Source organism: Lepisma saccharinum, chromosome 13 (genome assembly GCF_977018435.1).
Source record: "Lepisma saccharinum chromosome 13, izLepSacc3.1, whole genome shotgun sequence".
In the NCBI taxonomy this organism is placed as follows: domain Eukaryota; kingdom Metazoa; phylum Arthropoda; class Insecta; order Zygentoma; family Lepismatidae; genus Lepisma; species Lepisma saccharinum.
The window spans coordinates 7,624,178-7,648,061 of NC_139241.1; the positions used below are offsets into that span (position 1 = coordinate 7,624,178).

Genomic DNA, 23,884 nt, shown 5'->3' on the forward strand with positions numbered 1-23,884 from the left:
ATGTATAATTATTACAAGGAAATAATGTGTATAACCATGGGCGTATATAAAGGGCATACTAAAATTACCAGTTTCCTTATTCTATCCGCTTGTTCATAAAAAAATTCCTTCGGACTTATTTCATTCTCTTAAATTAGAGACGTGTAGGACGGGATACGGATGGGAAGGAAATTTCGTAATTCCACACACCAGATGGGACTGCAGACCAATATCTGCAATTTCCTGATAGTTTTCGGAATTTCTGCGATAAGAAACTACATTGAGACTGTCAAATCAGTTATTTTCTCCCCCTCGAATCATATTAAAGAAATTTGGTTCTTAAAAACGTAGTGACACAAGATGAACAGAAAAGTATCAATACTAATAAGTAGTGTGACCACATACACTGAAATGAAATACATATACTGAAATGGTACGATATAATTATTTTGAATTTTGTACTGCGAAAAAAGCCGCCTCATCTCGTTAACCCGTACGCATTAATTGGTTGGTTCACAACTTCACCACTAAGGATCCTATCGAGACGAGACATGGCAGCCTTGGTCTCGTTCTCGTTGAGAGTAGTAAATGTCTGTCTCGTGTTTATTTGTAAATGTATCATTGACAGTCTCGTCTCAATTTATAAACATCCGTCTCGGGTTTTGGAGGGCAATTCTCGTTCTCGTCTCAAGTCTAGAAAAATATAGAATTAACAACGTATGCAATGGCTTATCATTATAAATACAAAAAAAAACTTTCTTAATATTTTTTTTGTTCCTCGTTTCGACGGTACAGCCCTCAAAAACTAAATATTATTCTGCTTATATATGCAAACCAAACTGCAGGTTCAGAATTACCAGGAATGAACTGGCGTTGTAATTATTATACACAAAATTCATGATTTATCTGAGGAAGTCGCGTCGCATGTTCCAGGTTTAACTCTACCTGGGCATGACTGTTTCCTTGTGAGTGACATTTCATTGAACTGGAAATTGTTACATGGGAGGATGTGTGCTCGAGACTTTGGAGACAGTTAGGGGGATGCTTCTATTGTTAATGTTAGTGTTGTTCACGAGACGAGGCATGTTCCGTCTCGTCTCATAAAAGGAGATGGGACAAGTGAATGATTTCGAAATGAGATGGGACAGAAGAAAAAGTTCCTATCTTATCGTGGCTGGTTGGGTAATACTTAGATTGTGCAGTTGGTGGTAGTGTGTGTGTGGGGGGGGGGTGTACTCCTGCACCCCGACTTCGAATACTGCTTGTAGTTATTAATCTTCATTGTAGCAATTGGCCAAAAGTGGGAAGAAATGTGATGTTAAGAGATGATACATAATAAATTAACCATGCGTTCTCATCGTTGCGGTTAAACAAAGTGAACGGAAAAGCGACGTAAAAGTAGGCTAAATACAAAAATTTGCAATATATATTAACTGATGAAAACTGTCATTTACTGTAGGAAATTTAAAAACTTACCGTACCTTTTTATACTGTATCACCTCTTATATTGCAGAAATTGGCGTGTAAACCAGTGTGTTCTAAAAGTATTATCTTAAAATTTGTGAAGAAAATATTATGACGAAAATAATTGTAATTCCAGAAAAGGCATTCCTATAACATTAAGTTCTTGCCAGTCAGAACTAACCTATGTATTCGCAATGAACAAGGCTGTTCACGTGTTCAACCATTGACTGTTACAAGGTTTGCTTTGTCACCCTAATGGGAAAACCCTCCACCGAGTGGCTGAATTATAGTAAATACTACTATACTGCTAGGGTATAATTCATCTCCAAGAAATGGAGCACAGATTTTTGCACTGGAAGTTGTAAGATACTTGTTTTACACAGTAACAATTAAATTTTCTGTCGCTTCCGCGGCTCATGCTAAGTTGACGGGACGAGCAGAAGCCCCGCTTGCACGCATTTCTAAGTGATGACGTCAGAGGACCTCTTGTCCGTGGAGAGGACGTTTTCAAATCCGTGACGTAGGAGGTGAATTTCAGCGGTGTTTGAAGGTGTGTTTCTCGAGAACCGAAACAAATATCGCCGAGATATTTTGCACATCTCATGTTTGTGTCATTATCTGTAAAATGAATGGATTTAAAACGTTTTTCATGTCAAAGTGGAAATGTCCATTGCAGCTGTCACTTCTCGCTTTCATGTCGCTCGGACTGAGGTAAAAAGGTAAAGTGTTCCCCTGTGCATAGCACCACGCCATGAAGGCGTATAGGGGGTGTGGGGGTAACGCCCCACACTTTCTTGATCCGGTCGTGAGTGGGGGTGATGTGATCAGCATCACGCCCCTGACCGCCTTTACCCCCCAGGGTTTCCCCCAGGTACCCATGTTATGCGACGCTGGGTGGGCGCCGGGGCCGCTTCCACCGTTAGAAAAGTTCCCGGATTTGAACCGGCCGGGGATCGAACCCGGGACCTTTAGCATGGTAGTCAGACGCGTTACCGACTGAGCCACCGCGGCCACCTGAGCTGTTTTATGAATAGCGTGCATTGTGTTGCCCCGTCCTGTTATTTGCGCAAGCGTGGTGAATGGTTTGCTTTAGATCGAATGATTCTGTGCGAAATCCCGATATCGCTTGTCGCTTCAGTCTGAAAACTCCGTTGTTGTTTGAAGTAAATTCGTGCAAGTAAAAGTGGCATGCACATCATAGGCTCTCCCTAAATCCCTCAAGCGGAAAGGCGAAGTTGAAAGCACACATATTTACTAGCATTTGCATGTGTCATTACTTCTGCAGATTTGTTGGCAAACTTTCACATAAGCATACCTTATAATATAATAATATCACTAGTAGAACCATGGGCGTCCGGAAGGGGGCAAGGGGGGCCACGCCCCCCCTGGAAAATGAACGTGTACTTACAAATTATATATTTTACACATAATTTCATTTCAATCACAGTAATTTATGTTAATTATTATAAATTCGTTGAAGAAACATTATAATTTCAGACTGAAATAGTGTTTTTTGAGAGGGCATCACTATTTTGGAGGAAAATATGTGTCCTTTGCCCCCCTGGAAAAAAAATACCTTGCCTGCCCTTCCTGGAAAAAATCCTGCGGACGTCCATGAGTAGAACTTCAACAAATACCTTTCTTGACTATCGTCGCACAATTTATGAAAACAAGCGCTCATTTCTTACTTCGTGTGCCGGTGAATCTGTACTGGAAACAACGGGAACTGGCCTAAACCGGAAGCTCCGGGGGGACCGGGCAAGACCTCACCAACGTTTATGTTTACATTTTTAACACTGTCTAGAGTGTCCCATAAGTCTGTAAAGTAACTGGTTTCACCAGATTTACGAGCCCAGTTATTTTCGTTGAATGCGTTCGTTTCATTAAGACTTTCGGAACGCACCTCTTATCTCCAAAGGGATCTCCTTGCCGCCACTGTACTGATAAAAATGAGTATTTTTCTTTAACGACTTTCTTTTGTTTAAAACAAAAATACGTGTTTTCAACAAAAGAAAGTTTGTTTTGTTCTTTTTTCTAAAAAAGAAAAAAAAGATTTGCAACCCTGGCTTCAATTGAGCTTGGTGTCTTTGCGGTGACGTTACGCATTCGTCCAAGTTCGGCAATCGTCGGAATGCGTTACCTTTTCTATATATACTTTGATTTTGTGTAAGGACAACGAATAAGTAATATGTGTTTTATACATCGTTTATTGATAAACTTGCAGGTTCTCCGGCAGTTTGTTCAGCATATTTACAGAAGGAGGCGAGTGTACTCTTTGAAATTGAAATCATAACATTCATTTCATTTCAGCAAGTTTATTAAAACACTGAAATTCTCACGTCATTGCAAATCCATTCTTGCTACTTAACTATTATTACTACCTCTGTAAAATGTGTAACAGTGCATCAGTATATAATTCCAGTATGTGTGTTTGTGAAATATATTGGAGCTATCGTGAATTTTTGGGCTAACGTCAATGGTTTTTGGGCTAAGAAATAGACATTATTTTCGTTAGAAATTCATTATTTCACCTAAAGAAAGGTATGTAACAGTAGTATAAGCCGGAGACACATTAAACTCGTTTGTTTTCAAGTAAAAATCATTGCTACTTACCTCATATGCATAGCGGAAGATTTTTCAAGCTGGGGATCACTTTTTTCCCATGAAAAAGCGTTATTTTTAACATTATAATCATTTATTGGTCGTTGCTAATTCGGCGGGCAAATTTTGACTCACGTTATCTATCGTCAGCTGATATGCAGTATCGTCAGCTGATGTGCAGTGTTTCAAAACTTATGAACCGATAAATGGCGCACAAACTATTCACAAAAGGTTTTTAAGCTAAAATTGAGGCTAGACTCTACATCCTTATCTGCATGGTGATTGCTTCTTTGTGTTCGCGGTAGCCCCACTATCCATTCACGAGGTCGAGGTATGCCTACGAGGTTAGGTTAGGCCTGTTAGGTTAGGTTCCATTAGCACTCATTTCACCCCTAAATGTGTGCTTCATCATCTAAAAAATTCCTCAGTACGTTCAATTGCGCATATCCGGACAGCATCGGTTTTTCTCGATTTACTCCTTCAGGAAATTTTTGCTCGCTTTGGGATTTACGTTGTTGAATTCCTTATAAAATAAGCTTTCCAACGATATATGACACGTATTCCTTATGAAAAGGACGTAAACTAGAGTCTTACCTTACATTGGAAAAAAAAAACCGCTCACACGTCATCTTGTCAAACTTCCGTGTGATTGCTACACTATGAGGGGGTTACATAACCGAACGCACAGAACATTTGATTCACGTAGTCGACGGTAATGGCGGCACAAGCTATCATACAACGGAGATGCATGATTGATGAAAAATACCTTATTTACAGGCAAAATACGTTGCACGATTCTAAAAAACAATTTCCCCGACTTCAGAAAGTCCTCAAGAACGCAATTCTGTAAGTACTTTCTCGTCTTTTCTCCTGTAAATTTTAAGAAATCCGTCCCCAGCTTATACTATCGTTACCTAAAGAAATGTTCTGCAATGCAGAATAGTAGGTTAGCAATGTAAAAAATTGCGAAATAAATCATTGATAGATGTCTCCTGTATAGTAAAGTAGTACTGGTATGCCTACTAGGTTAGGTTAGGCCTGTTAGATTAGGTTCCATTAGCACTCCTTTAGTTCAATTTAGCATATACAGACAATACGGGAGTGTATTGTGCTCTCGTGCAGAAAGCAAATGGCGGCAGCAGCAATAGCACGTCGGAAATAGATTTTCGTAGAAAACCACATGCATTCGCATAAAAATGGATCAAAACTACATTCCCGAACATCAACAACACTACAGAAAATGATTTGCGTAAGTACTTTCTCCTGTAAATTTGAAGAAATCCGTCTCCGGTATAGTAAAATGTTAACCAAAATTTGAATCTTCCTTAAATTAATGAGCACTGTTTGGATTTTTAAATAAAGTTGCCTTGTGCAAGCATGCGCACTCCTAATGGACAAGACATTCTCCATTGATGGAAGTAAGAGTAAGTATCATATACTAGTAGGAATGAATGTAGAAGTAATTTGGTACCTTCCTAAAACTAATCAGCACAGTTTTGATTTGGAAAGAGTCCAATTTATTAGTAAAATAAGATTTTAGAGGTAACTTGCAGGCCACCATCAGTATCAGAAAGCAGTTAGGTATCATATTTTACTGCTAAGAAAACTAAACCTGGCACACCTAACCTAACTACGAAAGCATTTATGGTTGTTAAAACGTAAAGGAACTAAATCTGACCCACCTAATCAAGTTACGAGAGCATGTATTGAACAAACTCTTCAAACATTTTGATAGTAAACGAATGGCTGTTGGCAAGTGCAGAAGTATATGAAAGTAAAAAACCAGTGTGAAGGAAACATGCAGTAAGTAATCACTAAAACTCTGCAGTATGTGTGTACAGATGTGAATCGAAATCGAACCATGTAAAATTTGCATATGTAGCAAATCGAAATAAAGCAAAAGGAACTTGAACCAAATATTTGGTAACAGTTTGGTATATCGGAGACACATTCCTACATTTTTGCAGAAGAAACTACAGTAAAACTTTGTTTGCATCCCAACACCTCTTATTCGTTTATTTTGTCATTTTTAACATTTATATTCTGCATTGCAAAAGATTTTTCAAGGTGCTATTTTGCTTTTTTCACGAAAAATGTTCAATTTTTTACATGAAGAATAATTATTAAACCATTGACGTTAGCCCCAAAAATCATCCACGGGTAGCTCCACAAACCATTGACGTTTGCCCCACGAACCATCATGGGGATGAGGTATGCCTACGAGGTTAGGTTAAGCCTGTTAGGTTAGGTTCCATTAGCACTCATTTTGTTCAGTTTAGCATATACGGACAACATCGTTTTTCTTGATGGAAGAAAATACCAATAAGAACTTCTAAATGCTACAGAAACTCATTTCAGTAAGTAGTTTCTTGTGTAACAATGAAATCCATTGGGACACTATCAAAGTTTTACCGAAACTACTTACGGAAATGAGTTTTATCTATGGTATCCAATGTTCGTTGAGGTATTTTCTTTCATCGTGGAATCTATTTGACCAGGAAATCATGTATTTTTGAAGAGAGATATCTCACCGACTCACAAGTGCCATTGCTTTCGCTACGTGAACCGGATGCTGCATACATTTGATAACGTAACCCCCTGTCTGTGTTTCCAACCCCCTTTTTTTAACTATGCTTGCCTGACCTAACCTTATCGGAAATGGTTCGTGGGGCTATCCATTAGCTATCCGTGCATAATGTACAATTTGCACACATGACAAACACAATAGTAGGTATTTTTCGGTGAAGAAGGTTGGAAGCACTGCATACCTACAATGGTAGTTAACCTGTGCCCGCCATATTGGGTGTTACGGAAGCGAAAAAAGGAATAACAAAAACTACTCTCTATGTGAAAAATTATGTTTGTTTCTGTGTAAAAAGCATAATGGCACCTTGAACTATGTTCTACAATACACAGTTGGTAAATACGAACCATGCAGCCTCCCCGATGGCGCAGTTGTAGCGTTGCTGCCTTGTAATCAAGGGGTCCCGGGTTCGATACCCGGTGGAGGCACATAGTGGTTCGGATTCCACTTTAAACTGTAGGTCCAGTCCCAATTATCCTTACTGTGCATGTATAAAGTGGACTTAAAAACACCAACTCAACTCAACGAACCATGCGAAACACAAAATATCCAATTTTAATGTGTCTCCGATATACTGAACTGTTACCAAATATTTTAAATCAAACACAAAGGACTAAAAATTTGTGAAACCAAAATAGAATGGAATTATCATTAGGAGTGTCAGATTTATTTGTGCTCATAATTTTATGTCTTTAGGCTAGGACTGTTAGGTTTAGTGCTGTGCTGATAGCAATTTTCGATGTTCTTTTTGAAGTTAGAACTTGTAAGTTCCATTGTGCAATCTTTTCCTTTTTTTATTTAGCTATTGTAGTGTGCATACAACCGGTTTTTACTAATAAGTAGTGTCAAATGTACTCTGAGATGGCAGATTTTTATATAAATGAATTATTTGGGATCAAATGTCTCCCTATGTATGTTTTCCGCTTGCTGGAACCAATTTTGTATTAAACGTGGTGTATTTGTTAATAATACCAAGGTATGAACACGTGCAAAATATTTATTCTGTAGACCTCATAGTTACTGAGAGACAGGAGGCTAAATTTTGCATGGATCAGTCATTATTAGGCCATGGTGGTAGCCTGCAATGCTTAAGAGGAGAAGTTCTTTCTCAGAGTTTAATCAATATATCACTTTGATTTTTTTTCTAAGGTTTATAAACTTTGGAAGCAGCCCTGGTGCCCACCCAGCGTCAAATGACATGGGTACCTGGGGGGTAAAGGCGGTCAGGGGCGTGATGCTGATCACTTTACCTTTTTTTTTATAAACTTAAATGTTTTCACCAAGATTCCTTTGCACTGAGAGTCATGAAAAATTATTAAATTATCAACATCTTACGTTACTAAATTTATATTATCACTATAAGTCGGAGCAGGTATCATACTTTTTTTTTTCAAATTGAAGTGTAAAGTATGTTCCAAAAAACTATGATATAAAATTAGTGGGATTTTCACTGCTTCTATTAATAAATCTTTCCATGCAAAGGCTTGCCATCATTATAAAAAATGTAAAATGTAGCCTTACAAGGTCAAGTAAAACATCACATAAATGGTGTACCTTTCATCTTTGGTTTGTTTGGAAGCTAAAGGAGAAGTTGTATTTTTTTATAAAAGTTGTCTTTCTATGAAAATGTCAAAATTTTAATTTGAATGTCACCTTTGATCTTTGATATCTAAAAAGAAAAGTGTTTGTTCAATTTTTAAGGGAATAAAGTATGTTATACAGTTAAATGCAGTCTCTGTTTCATCCAAGCTTAATTTTTGGATGCCCTTGCAAACCAGAATAACAAAGAATCTGACAGAAGTAGAGGGCAACCAAGACTTTGAATGGACGCAAGTACAAAAAACACTAGATATATGAAACTTACACTCTGTATTAACTATGTGCGTGGATATTTTTGAAACATTGCACAAGATAATCATGCCTTACATTCAGTATGCAAAAGAAAAAAGCCACTAAAGTATGAAAAAAGTTATTGTCCGAAGTAAAAACAAACATGATTAACAGTGAGTTTTGGAGTCACTTCCAATAATTTTCAATGTGTGTCTATCTCTGTGGGTATTCATCGAATAAGAAAAAGGAACCACAAATTGATATGCATTTAATTATGACATATACATAAAAAGTACCCTTTTTTAATTACAAGGTGTAGTGACAACATTGGTTATGTCAAATGGTAGTGCCAGGCATGCCTGACATTGGCTGTGCTATCCATTCAATGGTGTTAGCACATCGCACTATAACACCCGGTATGGCCTGGGCATGTATGTTTGTGAGTGTCCATCAATTTCATCATATCATCACTCATCCCCATCTTTGCAAATTAATCAAAAGTGCCACAAAAAAGCAAAGTAAAATAAGACAAATCAATCAATCAAAACGAAAAGTGGCACAAAAGCGAAGTGAAATTGATTTTCTAATTAATCAAATCAAACTATCCTGGCACACACATACTTCCTACACTGCCCATTATAAATTGACATGCTTGGAAAACCCTTGTAATCATTAAACCCTGTGTTTACCTGAAATGAAGCAAACAATGTAGTATACGATCCTGTATTGTATAATAAATTTCTGCCACTTTCCATAGCAGATTGATTAACAGATGAAACTACGATGCCAGAGGTTCCAGGTTGGAAGCCCAGGCTGGCATCATGTGATCACTCATTTTCATCTTTGTGCTTAGCCAAAAATTGGCAGAAAGGAAATTAAAAAACAAATCAAGCAAATGTAATTAATTTTAAATGTCTTTTAATTTTAGAATGCAGTGAATGTGATTATATTTCAAGCAATGAAGAAATTTACTTAATGCAGTCATTGCTTTGTTCTTGGCAGATATTTGCATATATTCAAGATACAACTGACAATTGTCAGAACAAAAATGGATGTTTTCCAGAAACTTACAGAAGAGGAAATATTGGAGACAGTTGAGAGTTTGAAAAAGGAGCCGGCGACAGAGTTTTCTGAATTGTCAGAATCAAGTCGAAATGAAGCTGTTCATTTGGATAGAAGGTAATTTGCATTGATACTAAATGGAATCGAAATTTTAGAATGCAATTTACGATTTAAACATCTTTAATCTATTGCACTTCTTGGTTTACATTCTATTCATTCTAATTTGATGCTTGAAAACTATTTTGAACAAATTTATACAGATTGTTACCACACAACCATGATGAATATTAACAACACGTAAAATACGTGAATCAAATAATATTAATGATTATTTTACATGTGAAGACCATGCATATAGCATATGTAGTGCTGAAAGTATCAATATTGTGCAAGAGACATGAATAAGTAATCTTGATGGCCATGTACATTGACAATTTACTTATGATTGTACAACATAAGGTTCGTGTTTCATTTTGGGTATACATATGTAAAATTGAAGCGTCTGTATTGTACACTCATGTCCAAAATTTAAGCTTAATTACGATGTGAAAAACAGGTCATTATCAAATAGTCAGAATGGCACCAAACATTATAAAACTGAAAGAAAACAGCTCTGATGTTCAACAGAGTTTTAAAAATGAAAGTGGCAAATGTATTTTAGGTCAAGGAGATGCATTAAAAATATGAACAAAATCATAAATTCACTTCAACAATAACTGGGTAGATAATATTGAATATGGTGACTCTTAACAGCCACACATGCCTCTCAGTAAAGTGTCATGTCCTATATGGTGTGGTTCAAGAGCTTTCCAGACAGCTGGTCCTATTCCTCACAAGAAAGCAATGCAGGAGTTTGAAAGTGCCCTTTGTGGTGGCTGATTGGTTGCAACTTTTTCTCCTAATGCATACCAGGCATGCTTAAGGGGGATCATATCCACTGACTTTGCTGCCCATTCATTGTGGTGGATAATTTCCTGTCTAGAAAATCAGCTGCCAGCATGTCTTGATCCAGACAGGCATCATTGTCCATAAAGATGTCACTAGTGTGAACTCTCCCTTACACTAGTTGCTAACAACTTACACTGATTGCTCAATTTTCCTAGTTCCATTTTTCTGATTATGCTTAATGAACACAAATACTTGTGTTTGGGACTTCATCTGTCACATATATTATCAATATGGTAATGAAGCTAACTTGGCAGAGAAAGAATGCAGGGCAGAGAAAGAATGCAGAGCAAGACATTTTTAGGTATTAGTTAAAGTCCACCCCCTCCCCTCTTTTTGAGGCCTTTTACTTTTGTGAAATTTTCTTTGTGTGAAGAGACGTCTGTACAACTTTGGGCTCAGGTACCCTATTCTACACCTTCGATTTTTCGCACATTTCAAATACTGTCGTTACAAAAATTAGTTCTTCATAAGAAACGATGTTTCTAAATAGCGCGGAAAGTAATGTTTTTAGATCTACGTGCTAGGAAACTTACGTCTTTCAATATTTAGATTCCTTATATAACGTCAAAACGGTTTTGCAGGGATTTCATCATGGCGCATCTTGGATTCATGTCACAGGCGCACGTCTGAACATTTTCTTTTTCTTCTTATCTTTGACTTGTGCAATGGGATAATTTGCAATTTTTTTTGTTATGAATGACTTGTGCAATAGGATAATTTGCGATTTCAATATATTATTTATTTAATTTATTGGCGGATTGGACATTTCAAACATTGCAATTGTTTTGTGCGACTTTAGACATTGAGATTGATTTGTGTGACATTGAATTAAGACAGAAGGACTAAATATGAGATAGACAGACGTTCAACGGATGAAGGACATAGAGGACTTTGTTCGACGAGAAATACGGGATATTGTACTTGACTTACAGGGAGATGGGCTGCTGGCTGCTACGAGGAAATGTGCACGGTGTTCCAGAAGGTATCGTAGGAATGTGTTTATGAGATTAAGGTATGGCACAGGTGATTCTGAGTTGGCTTGGTGGCATTGTCCAAAGTGTAGGTTTGATCGTTCCGTGACATCGGGAACATTCTTCGAGAATATGAAGTTGCCTTGGCGCGACATATTCTCGTTGATGTTTCTTTGGTGTTGTGGAAGTAGTGTTCATTTGGGATGTGATATTTGTGGTTTGCGAAAGAAGAACGTTATTCGGTTTTACCGGTATCTGTGAGATATTTGCTCCTGGAAGATACTTCAGTCAGACGACAGCTTAGGTGATGTGGGCTCTGTTGTGCAGATGGATGAGAGTGTGTTTTGCAGGAGGAAGTACAACAGAGGAACGGTGGGTTTTCGGCATATACGATTGCAACGCAGAAAGGGGCTTGCTTCTGCTTGTTGACGATCGTACATCCGAAACCCTCGTTCCGTTGATCGAGAAGCATGTTCTTCCAGGAACGGAAATCTGTTTAGATGAATGGGCCCCTTACAAATTATTTCACGTCTTGGGGGTGTTTCCCTTTACACTCACAAGACAGTGAAACATAAGGCACACTTCGTTGATCCGGTAACAGGAGTTTGCACTAACAGGATTGAGGGATATTGGTCTGTTGCAAAAAAGGAATATGAGGAAAAGGAATGTTATGTGGTCCCACTTTTTGCAGGAATATCTGGATGCTTTCATGTGGTTTGACAGGTATGGAAAACAGCGACGAGACGTGATGAAGAATATTATTCAACGTATTGTTGAACGGTATCCTCAGCGTGTGTGAATACGTTATCTTGTGGAACATCGTGCACATTTCTTTTCGGCAACTGCAGGCCGTTTTCTGCATGACTTGTGGGCTGGGATCATTTGCGACTTCTTATTTTTATCATGGAACAACGGGGTAGGGTAATATTCTGTGCAAAAGGACAACAAAGACGACTTATTATGTACGCCTGACTTCACTTTCCGACTTTCACTTTCAACTTCGACCTGCAATGCCTGGCCTTGGGGAAAACAGGTAAGTTACCTTCTTAGCTTTACTTTTAGCCTTGAATTTTTGTTTCTTCATGTGTCAATGTGGAAAATAGTGAGAAATAATGTTGGGGACAGGTGACTCCGGCCAATTTCTAACATGCCTTTAAAAAGGGACTCTATAGATAAAGGCGTGGCCGTGGTAGCGGTAGGAGGCGGTAAGTCAATTACCCCAGGTGCGGAGCCCAGAATCAGTGGGAAATTTGTACACAACAATTTCAAACGACAAAATCTCAACTTTAAAAGGCTGTACAGTCGTAAGTACTTCTTTCCGCACTCCAATTCTTTTTTATTCACAAATAGGATCAAATAATCTTCATAATGAAAAAAAAAAAAATTGAAATTCGAGGGTGTAGAATAGGGTACCCAACCCCAACTTTGAATTTCTTCATGTTGCAGTATCACTTTTATTGCTACATAAAAAAAAACATCTCTACTAGCTCTTGCAGTTTGGTATTGAGAAATTAATATGTAACCTCTATGGTATGTGGTACATGAAGTATATGATATCAATGAGTGTATGTTATGTGATAAGGTAATGTTCTCCTCGGTCCCCTATTTTTATTTTTAACAATGTTGGATATTTGCAGTTTTCTATAACAATAGTAATAAGAGTGTAGTGAAAGAAAATTAAGGCTAGACAGAATTGAGTAAGATATATCTTGAAATAATATGAAATTATTATATGTTCGTATCTGATAATTTCAGTGAGGATATATCATCTGCCAGCACAGAATTGGAACATTATAATGAAGCCTCTTTTACCACATTTCTAAAAAATCCTATTGTAGAATGTAATTCCGTACCAGTATTTCTGAATGCCAGTTCTTCCTTAAGAGCAGATGATACAAACTATGAAAAAACATCAATGCACAAATCCTTCAAAAGTGAAGTGAATGATATTTGTGAGAATGATTTGGATAATGTTGGTTCTGTGATATTACCAGATACAAAACCTGATTCACTAGGAAATGTAAATACATCAGAACAATCAGTTGTCTGCAAATCAGAAACTGAGGAAGGGGATAATACATTCAATTGGGAGGAAAATAAGTTCGATGAAGAAGAAAACAAGATTTCAGAGATGGAAAGCATATACATAAAAGAGGAAGTTGTGGAATATCATGATGAAGAAATGGATATGGATTTGAACTACCCAGCAAAAGATGAAGCTAATTCCAGGTAATCAACAATCTCCATTACAATGTACATGTATTAGAAGGGGTGGATTTATATGCATTAAAGATGCCAAAATATAGATTATATATTTTGGAAAAACTGTCCTAAAGGTTTGTATTACAATGTATATATGTTTCATGACTGCACCAGTACCCTCCCATTTTCTGAGGGTGTGCCAATGCCTACATAATTCCAAGATTTTAACCAATCCCTACCTATAGACCCACGCTTCCAGCATAGTTGGTTAATAATTGCTCAATATGGATAATGAAAGAGTATTGAATTTCTGTCATTTGTATTTTTAAAACTGTTAACAATGTAGAAATGATGACTAGTTGCTAGTTCTCATTTTAGGTGTTTGTTCCAAAAAAAAACAACAAAAAAACAGGATCATCATGCACTAGTTATTAACAGCTAAACAGCAGTAAAAATACCCTCCCACAGATACAAAATTTGTAAAAGAAATTAATAAACTTGCACAGATACTCATAATGGTCTTACACAGTCAAAAATTTATGATTGAACTATATTGTTGGAATTGCAGTTATCTAGTCAGTAGGGTGTCTGACTGCCATGTTGGAGACCCAGGTTCGATTTCGATGGTGAGTGATCTAAAGTCTGAATTTTTTTGACCGTGTCTCCATATGGAGCTGCTCTGTAGCTCATCCAGCCTAAAATAAATGGTTATATGTGGGGGGGATAGGGGTGGCCACAGCATGGTACTGATCTCATCACTTCCAAAATAGCCAAGATTGAAGAAGGGCTCTACTCCCATTTCCCCCTGTATATATTGCATAGTATGGTGCACAGGAAACTTTACCAACCTACCTGCACACTTGCATAGAGTTTATAAAGTCCTCAAATCCTGGCCCAAACCCAAAGGAGCAATTTACTCGTGTAATATAAAGGGTTTGGCAACATAACTGCCTTATTTCAGAAAGCAATAAAACCCATGTGATGAATTAGAATTGTTTAATGTTTTTTTTTACACTGTAGGTACATATCTAAAGTTATGTTTCACACAGTTTTGAAAATCATATCAGGGAGGTGACGCCCCCCCATTGTCCATGCACTGAAGAAGCCAATTTCTGGCATTCTTCATGACCCGAACCAGCATATCAGCGGGAATATTGGCAATTTCTTGATGGATGTTGGCCTTCAGGTCTTATAGGGATGTTAATGAAGGTCATCGTGCAGAATGCGCCACACTGAACGATCGGAAAGTCCAAGGGCAGACGCATGTTTGTGTGCAGAACACCGTGGTGATCGCAAGATTGAAGCTCTCACTGCCTCAATGTTCTCACGTGATCGGATGGGCCGAGGGGCTCCTGTTCTTCATCTTGTCGCACTCGCGGTTTGAACGTAGTGACCCAGGTAATAATTGATTTCCGGTCCGGGACAGGGCCCAACGGGGTTACATGAAAGCCCTTTCGGAAGGCGCGCTGGTTTGCGATAACAGAAGATCCGTTCGTAAAGTAGGCCTCGACGGCAAATGCGTGCTCCTCACTCTTCCTATGCATGATGGCTACTGACCGGGACGCAAAGGAAACTTTAGATTTGCACCTGTCGAATGAGACCACTCCCGCCCCGCTGTGACCTCTACAGGCTGCATGGCGTGCATTTCAAAAAAGGAAGTTAGGTTGCCGCACCCTGTATCTAGGAATACATGGATAAAAATATGGTAGTAATCAAATAATTCAGAATAAAGAAACGTAGTGTCTCCCTGATGATGCAGTGGTTGTGTTGTTGCCTTAAAATCAAGGGCAATCATCCCTTTTAGGTCCAGATATTTTCCTAAGGATTTTATTTTCTGTTCCTCTTTTAATATAAGGGAAAAGTTACACATCCATATAATACTACAGGCAAAATTACTGTTTTTTACATTTTAACTTTTAGTTTCTTAGATGTTTTACACAAGGATAAGAGTTTATGAAGATAAAAGTAACACACATTTCCTGAATTAAGTCTGCTTTTTATTTCCTCTTTAATATAATTTTCATTAGTTAGTATTACCCCTAAGTACTTGAATTTGGAAACTGATTCAAACAAGTTATTATCAATAATTAGATTTTGATTATTACCTAGCACTTGGTTTCAGCCTGTAAGCATATATTTAGTTTCATCTTTGCTAACTTCCAAACCTATCTCTTTAGCTGCTTTGAAAAATATTTTAACATTATTCTTAATTGTATTTGTATCATTCCATAGTATGTCTACATCATCTGCATATACTAACAACTGAGTCAGCCCATTTAATTTTAGTCCTTCATTGGTTTTATTTACCTTCCTAACAGCATATGCTAAGGCAAAATTAAAGAGCAATGGAGATAATGCATCTCCCTGTCTTAACCCATCATGAATTGTAAATTTGTCAGACATATTAACACCCACATGAATTTTACTGTGTTTCATCATTGCATCATATTAACAAGTTTCTTAGGTATTCCCTTTTATCTGAATCATATGATTTTTAAAGTTCAATTAATACTTAATGGACATTTTGTTTATATTCCCACTTCTTCTGTGTGTCCAATGTGAAAAGTTTGATCTGTAGTTGTGTTATGTTTAAATCCACATTGATAATTACCTGTAATGTCATTAACATATGGGGTTAGAATTATTTCTCTTCTAATTTACGGTTGTTACAAGCATAAAACAGTTTTTTTTCTGACGTTTCAGAACACACATTCCCTTCATCAGACATTTATTATTACTTTGATTAAAGATACAGTTACAGCAATGGTTAAGGATTTTCAACAAAAAAGGAATCAGTTATACGAGGGGCATTCAGAAAGTAACCACAGTTTGGCTGTAAACACCTGCTTAGATACAACAAATTTTTACTTTGCATCTGAAAGGTACAGCTGTCCTCTATTTGTCATAGCGTTTCACCAACTTACTAATCCCTTCTTCATAAAACTCGGCCGACTGGGAATTCAACCAACCTGTCACAGCATTTTGAAGATCCTCATCGTCGGCGAAGTGCTGTGCCCCAAACCACTTCTTCTTGTGAGTGAACAGATGAAAATCGGAAGGAGTCAAGTCTGGCTGTATGGGGGATGATCAAAAACATCCCATTTGAATTGTCGCAAAAGGTCTTGTGTTCACCGAGCAGTGTGAGGACTAGCGTTGTCATGCACGAACACAACCCCAGATGTCAGCAGACTGCGACATTCTGGATGGCTCTTCTCAGTTTCTGCAAAGTGTTACAGAAAACTTCAGAAGTGAATGTCGTACCACGTTCCATGAATTCAACAAGCACGATTCCCTTAGCATCCCAAAACACATGTGGCCATAACCTTCCTCACTGACAAAGTTTGACAGGATTTCCTTGGCTTGTTTGGAGTACTGGTATGACCCCCATGCCATTGACTCTTTTTTGTCTCAGCATTCACACACGTCACCTAAGTCTCATCGCCAGTCACTATTCTGTTCAAAAACTCCTCCCCTACCATGTTGTAGCAGGAAAGAAAGTCTAAGGCAGAGACCATTCGACTTGTTTTGTGGATCTTCGTGAGAATTGTTGGGACCCACCGAGCACAGAACTTCAGGTAGCCTAATTTTCCGAAGACAACCTCATACAACAGTCCAAGAAATGTCCGGAAATTTTTCAGAAAGTTCCAAAATTGTGAATCGACCGTTCTCACAAACTTTGTCGTCAATTTTCTTGATGAAATCATCACTCACTACAGAAGACCTACCACTACTAGGTTCATCATGAATGTCTGTTCTTCCTTCTTTGAAAAATCTGATCCACTAATGCACAACACCTTCACCCATAATGTTCGGGCCGTATACAGCACACAATTGACGATGAATGTCTGCCGCTGGCAGATTTTTTGCCAAAAGAAATCTTATCACTCCGCGTACCTTGCATTTGGCGGGATTTTCGATGGCAGCACACATTTTGTGACATTATAACCAGCACACGTGCAGCACTACGATGCTCTCACTAGCACAGCTGGAAGTTTACTGAATCACAGATTGCGTGATGTATCAACGGTTTCCCACTACTACTAGCGCCATGCTACAACGGTGGTTACTTTCTGAATTACAATGGATCTTGTCAATGTTACATTGTTGTAATGTAGCAACTTAACTGTGAAACAAACAATGTGTTTAATAAAATTTGATAAATAAAATAAGTCCCAAAAATCATCAGGAAATTCAAAATCATCATTATTTTTACAGAAATTCTTGATCTTTTCTGTTACATTAAATTTAAAGATGGTGGCCTACTCTACTTGTGAAAAAGAAAACTCCATAGTGGGTCTATGTTACCATTTTCATTATTTAATTTATTCCAGTGTTCTTCTGCAATGAACAAAGCTTCCCAGACATTCAGATCCATGTTTCCCATCACTCTTTTTAAAACCCTTCTCTTTTTAATCATATGCTCCTCGATGATGTGGGCTGACAAACCCTTTTTTGGATTTAAATTTATTTTCTCTAAATTGTGTTTGTACCATCTTTTCCCCATTTTCCTTGATGTTTGTCCTACATAATCCTTTGAACATGAACAAATTATATTATATACTAGCTGATTACCTGGCATTGCCCGGGTGTTAATGAATTCTAACTATAACATAAAATGTAACTAATTTTATTTACAGGTATTTAAATGTATAAGTACAGTATACAAATTATAAAGTAATATCTTTTACAATTTCACTATGATATAAATTTAACAACAATTTATGAACAACATTTTTAGCTCCACCTCCAAGAGCAAGAATAAATAAATTGAATGGCATTGGGAGTGTCCCTATTCATCTTAGCGACCCCGAAAACTATGGATTCCACACTAATATCAGTCCTTTTACATTCATCTTACTGACCCCGAAAACTATTGATTCCACACCAACATTGGTCGTTTTCGATTATTTTTACATTTCGCCCTTTTCCCACCTCAACCCCTAGGTGTGCCAGTGGTGTCTTAGAGTTGAACGACATTGGTAGTGTCACTATTCATCTTAGCAACCCCAAAAACTTTGGATTCCACACTTATATCGGTCGTTTTCGATTATTTTTACATGTCACCCCTTCCCACACCAAACCCTAGGGGTGCCAGGGATGTGTTACCCCCACAGTATTTCTTTCCAGATTGTAAGTCATATGGGTATCAAATTTGGTCATCGTAAATGTCACCAATTAGCTTAGTGACTCCAAAAACTACGGATTTGACACAAATCTTGGTCATTCTTGACATTTTAATTTTCATTCCCTCTCACCCCCCATCCCAATAGGTGGTGAACTTGAAGTGGAACGGTATTAGGAATGTTACTATTCATCTTAACGACCCGAAAACTATGGATTCCACACTAATATCGGTCGTTTTTGATTATTTTTTGCATGTCACCCCCTCCTGCCCCACCCGTAGGGGTGCCAGGGGTATCTTACCCCCACAGTATTTCTTTCGAGAATCCAAGTGATACGTGTTCCAAGTTTGGTTGACATCACTCCAGGCGTTCGAATCGGTCGTTTTCGATTATTTTTGCATGTTGCCCCCTCCTGCCCCACCCCTAGGAGTGCCAGTGGTATCTTACCCCCACAGTATTTCTTTCGAGATTGCAAGTGATATGTGTTCCAAGTTTGGTTGAAATCGCTACAGGCATTCGACAGTTATCCCGGAACAAACACACATACACATACATCCATTTTTTATATATTAGACGATTCCTGTGGTTTCCACATCTGGTACAAATTTTCTCATTTTGTACTCATTAAATATACATTCCAAACTCCTTGGTGATCTAAAAACAATTTCAAATAATTTTTGCAATTTTATGTAGAATACAAACTAATTTCCTTTCAACAGATTTCTCATCTTTGTCCACTTTTCTTTTTCCTTTCAGTTTTCTTGCAACTTGTTTCTTTTTATTTGGTTTATTCTGTTAGTGTAAAAGCCATGTTCTTTCACTATATTAAAAAGCTTTTCTTCTTCATTTTTGATATCCTTATTATTAGAACATAGTTTTTGTGCTCTGAGGAAAGAAATATCCATTGTTGTACGAGAAAGTTCTGAATTGGCATGGATGTATCTTTCCCCTGACACAACAATTCAAACATCAGTCAATAGGAAAAAATCAGCAGTGCTCTAAGTGAACAAATGTTAATTATACTAATGTGCCTTATTATATGAATTAGAATATGATCTATCTGATTATAAGTCCTACCATCTGGAGAGAACCAGGTATAGTTATCTTTATGTTTGAAAGTGGTACTTTTCATAATTAAATTCTTTGAGGTTGGAAAAGTAATTAATTGTTTACCATTATTATTTAATTCATGAAGACTTTATTTCCCTATAGTAGGTTTAAATGCCTCTTCTGTGCCAATCTGTGCATTACAATCACCTAACAGAATTTTCATATCATACTGGGAAAATTTATCAAAGATCTGTTCTAACTCTGCATAAAATCATCTTTATCTTCTGTTGGTGCATGTATGTTTATTAAGATAGTTTTACACAACCTACCTTGTAAAACTGCTTATGATATGCTATCATTAATAAATTCTACTGTTTTAAGAGCCGAGATGATTGTTATTAATGAAGAAGCCTGTTGCAAAATCATGACTAAGTACCACCATAGAAAAAATGTAATTTTTAGTTTTACAATTACCTTCTCCTGGCCACCTAACTTCCTGGAAAGCTGATTACGTGCACATCTGCACAATCCGATTTTTGTGCTCATCTGCACAGTATTTTTATCTTGCAGTGTTATCGTGTTCAACAACGTCATTGAAGGTTGGCACCATCGATTGAACAGCACCATATCAAGGAAAACACCGCACATTTTCTCTCTGGTAAAGGTGCTAAAAGATGATACCACATTAAGTTTCCATGCCCTTAGAAGACAGGAAGTGTACGGCAACCGGCAGAAGAGGAGAAAGTTAGCATATATTAAACTTGATGACAGGATAAATGACATACTTGAAAATTTGAGATAATATGTTGACTTGAAGAAATGTCTGAGGAGTTTAATGTATATGCATAAACTGGAGTAGATAATTTAATTTGTGTAAATACTTCAGGCTACCCCATTGTACCCCATTGGCATGTAATGTTTTCAACGAAGTACTTGCAGTTAGTATGGAATAAACTCGACAAGGCTTCTCTCGAAGCCACCTAGAGGTATGGATCAAATGTGATATGAATATATAATCATTGTTTTTTTTTCCATGCTCTTGAGCGGCATGTATTAAGTCGTCTAAATTTTGCATGGATATGTTTTCTTAGGCTGTGTAAACAACCCTCCATGCCCCCAAGGTCATGAGGCTAGGTGTGCACCAGGTGGCTGCTGGGTGCGTGCGGATGAGCACAATAACACTGCAAGATAAAAATGCTGTGCCGATGAGCACGAAAATTGGAATTGTGCAGATGTGCACGCGTGCTGATGTTCACGTCAAAGCTACTATGTTAAATTTATACTTAACTATCTCAATGAGTGTAGACTGAAATGCCCCAGGTCGGTAAAGGCTCAGAACATTCCAGGTACCTAATTTAGTATCCTTGTTCTTTCTGTAAATCTATCCTTAGTCAGGGGACCTCCTAAAGTAGTCCCCGCATTTAGATCTGAATGGTAAGCTGTTTTACCTCCTGAACATTTTACCTTAGAAACATCCATGGCCTCATGTTGCTGATTCTTGACATTAACTTTTTACAGTGCAGAGAATGGAGAACCGCCCGTGTCGTTGGTCAGCAGATTCCTCGGATGTAGCTGGGAGGACCACATAGTAGTCCACCAACATTAGTAGTCCACCAACATTACCCAACCTCTGCCAATTGTGGGATGCTTATAGAGCCATTCCAACAGAGCAAAATTTTGACCCTTTAACCATTTTACTCTGTTGGTTGACTAAGCCCCGCAACAGGTTAAGTTTGCAGCAACTTTTCGCATATACAGACCCAAACGTGCGTGCAGAATATAGTTCCGCTGCAATACTGCGGATTTTCTCACTGTCTGTGACATGAACAGCTCGGCAGTTGAGGCAAAACTGGCACGGAAGATGCTGAGCGCCGTTTTTACGTGGATTAATACATACAACCTGCTGCAAACTTAATCTGTCGGAATCTGCATTGAACAAGCCACTGGGCGATGCAATGGGGTCATCACATCCCTACACCAGGCTCGCATAAAATAATCCTCTTTTTTCAGGGAAGCTGTTGATTTTTCCCGAGTTCAAAATACCAATCTTATCATTATGACATCCAAACTGGTACATAAAAACATACACAAAACTTTCTTGTATCATCATATTATCTAATCATTGTGTACACTGTGTGTATGTGGGTGAAACATTTTGATTTCAATTAAATAAATTGGGAAAATGAAACTTTGTAAATTTTGATGTGAACAAACACACACACACTAAAAAAACAACAGCAAGCCATTTATGTTTTTCAGAAAGATGCCTTTGCCACACCCCTTGAAAATCTAATTCACAACACATCAGCAAGAATCCTTTTAACGTGCATAGTAACATATGTCTTCCAACTCCTATTTTTCTTTTCTCAATGTATTCAAATTTTCTATTTCATCCTTCTGTATTAGCATGACAGTATCTCTCACTTCCCCCCCCCCTTCTCTTTGCTCCAATCTATCTGTTTTACTCTTTACAGTATCCTTCATGATTTATTCGTTTCTGCTCTGTTGCTCAATGAGAACCTTTTTTTTTTTTCAGAGTTCATCCACACAAATGCCCTCACTGTAAAAAGAACTTTTCTCGAAGTGGAAACTTGAAAAACCATTTGAGAATCTGCAAGGGAATTTGTCCATATGAGTGTCCTCAGTGCAAAAAGAGATTTACTCAAAGTGGGAACTTGAAAATCCATTTGAGAATTCACGAGGGTGCTCGTCCATATGAATGTCCTCAGTGCAATAAGAAATTTACTGCAAGTGGAAACTTGAATGCCCATTTGAGATGTCATGAAGGAATTCGTCCATTCCAATGCTCTCAATGTAATAAGAGATTTGCTACAAGTGAAAACTTGAAAGTTCATTTGAGAATCCATGAGGGTGATCGTCCATACGAATGCCCCCAGTGCAAAAAGAGATTTATACAAAGCGGGCATTTGAAATTCCATTTGAGAATCCATGAGGGAGATCGTCCATATGAATGCCCTCAGTGCAATATGAGATTTACTGTAAGTATATACTTGGAAAGACACATGAAAATCCATGAGGGAATTCGTCCGTATGAATGCCCTCAGTGCAAAAAGAAATTTACTCGAAGTGGACACTTGAAAGTGCATTTGAGAAATCATGAGGGAATTCGTCCATATGAATGCTCTCAGTGCAAGAAGAGATTTTCCAAAAGTGGAGATTTGAAAAGGCATTTGAGAATCCATGAGGGAATTCATCCATATGAATGCCCTCAGTGCAATAAGAGATTTACTCAAAGTGCAAACTTCAAAGTTCATATGAAAACCCATGAGGGAGTTCGTCCATATGAATGCCCCCAGTGCAATAAGAGATTTTCTGTAAATTCATACTTGAAAAAGCATTTGAAAATACATGAGGCTATTCGTCCATAGAATCTGCTCAGTGCAAGAAGAAATATACTGAAAATGTACTTGCAATTTCATTTGAGATCTTACTACTGGCTTTGTTCATGTGAATGCCATCAAGACAAAAATAAGTTTTTTACAACTGCAGATTTGATAATGGAAGAGCGAATTAACAATACCAATCCCCACAGCGAAAAACATTAATTGAAAATTGAAGCTGTAAAATTAATTTCAGACACAAAGACATTTGTTCAGTTACAGGATATTTTATGTAAAAGGAGACTTGTGCAAAAGTCAAAAAGTCAGGATGAGCTTGCTGTATGAATGCACTGAATTAATAATATGTATTTACGCTAAAATTATAGTCTTATTTTTGAAAGAAAAATATGGAAATTTTCCTTGAAATTCATACTTACCAAATCAAAAATACCAAGAATACATGTATATGTGAAATTTCCATTGAGTATTACTGTTTCCATTTTAAGAACACTGTTGGTACAAATAAAAAATTGTTGAATGTGAAACACTGAAGAATAATTTAGAATTTCAAGCGGACATTTACTCGTATGACTGTACTCAATTTAGAAAGATAGATTTGTTGAGAAATTAAATTTTAGAAAGTTTCAAATTTCATGTGAAAATCATCTGTATATATCCCCTCAGTAAGAGAGACATTTACATTCGAAACCCTTTTGAATGTTAATGCGG

General features: G+C 37.5%; 1 protein-coding gene across 3 annotated transcripts; it reads left to right on the forward strand.

Moving 5' to 3' along the window:
• Positions 1-3,592: 3,592 nt before the first annotated feature.
• Positions 3,593-23,522, forward strand: LOC145996866 (uncharacterized). Of its 3 annotated transcripts, none has more exons than XM_083133411.1 (4): positions 3,593-3,984; positions 9,461-9,637; positions 13,195-13,668; positions 22,351-23,522. In XM_083133411.1, the coding sequence occupies exons 2-4, from the start codon at positions 9,507-9,509 to the stop codon at positions 23,201-23,203; spliced, it is 1,458 nt and encodes a 485-aa protein (XP_082989537.1). In that variant the 5' UTR covers positions 3,593-3,984; positions 9,461-9,506; the 3' UTR covers positions 23,204-23,522. The 3 variants fall into 3 exon arrangements, with proteins under 3 accessions (XP_082989537.1, XP_082989535.1, XP_082989536.1); XM_083133409.1 differs by lacking the exon at positions 3,593-3,984 and adding an exon at positions 4,768-4,890; XM_083133410.1 differs by lacking the exon at positions 3,593-3,984 and adding an exon at positions 5,281-5,293.
• Positions 23,523-23,884: the final 362 nt, after the last annotated feature.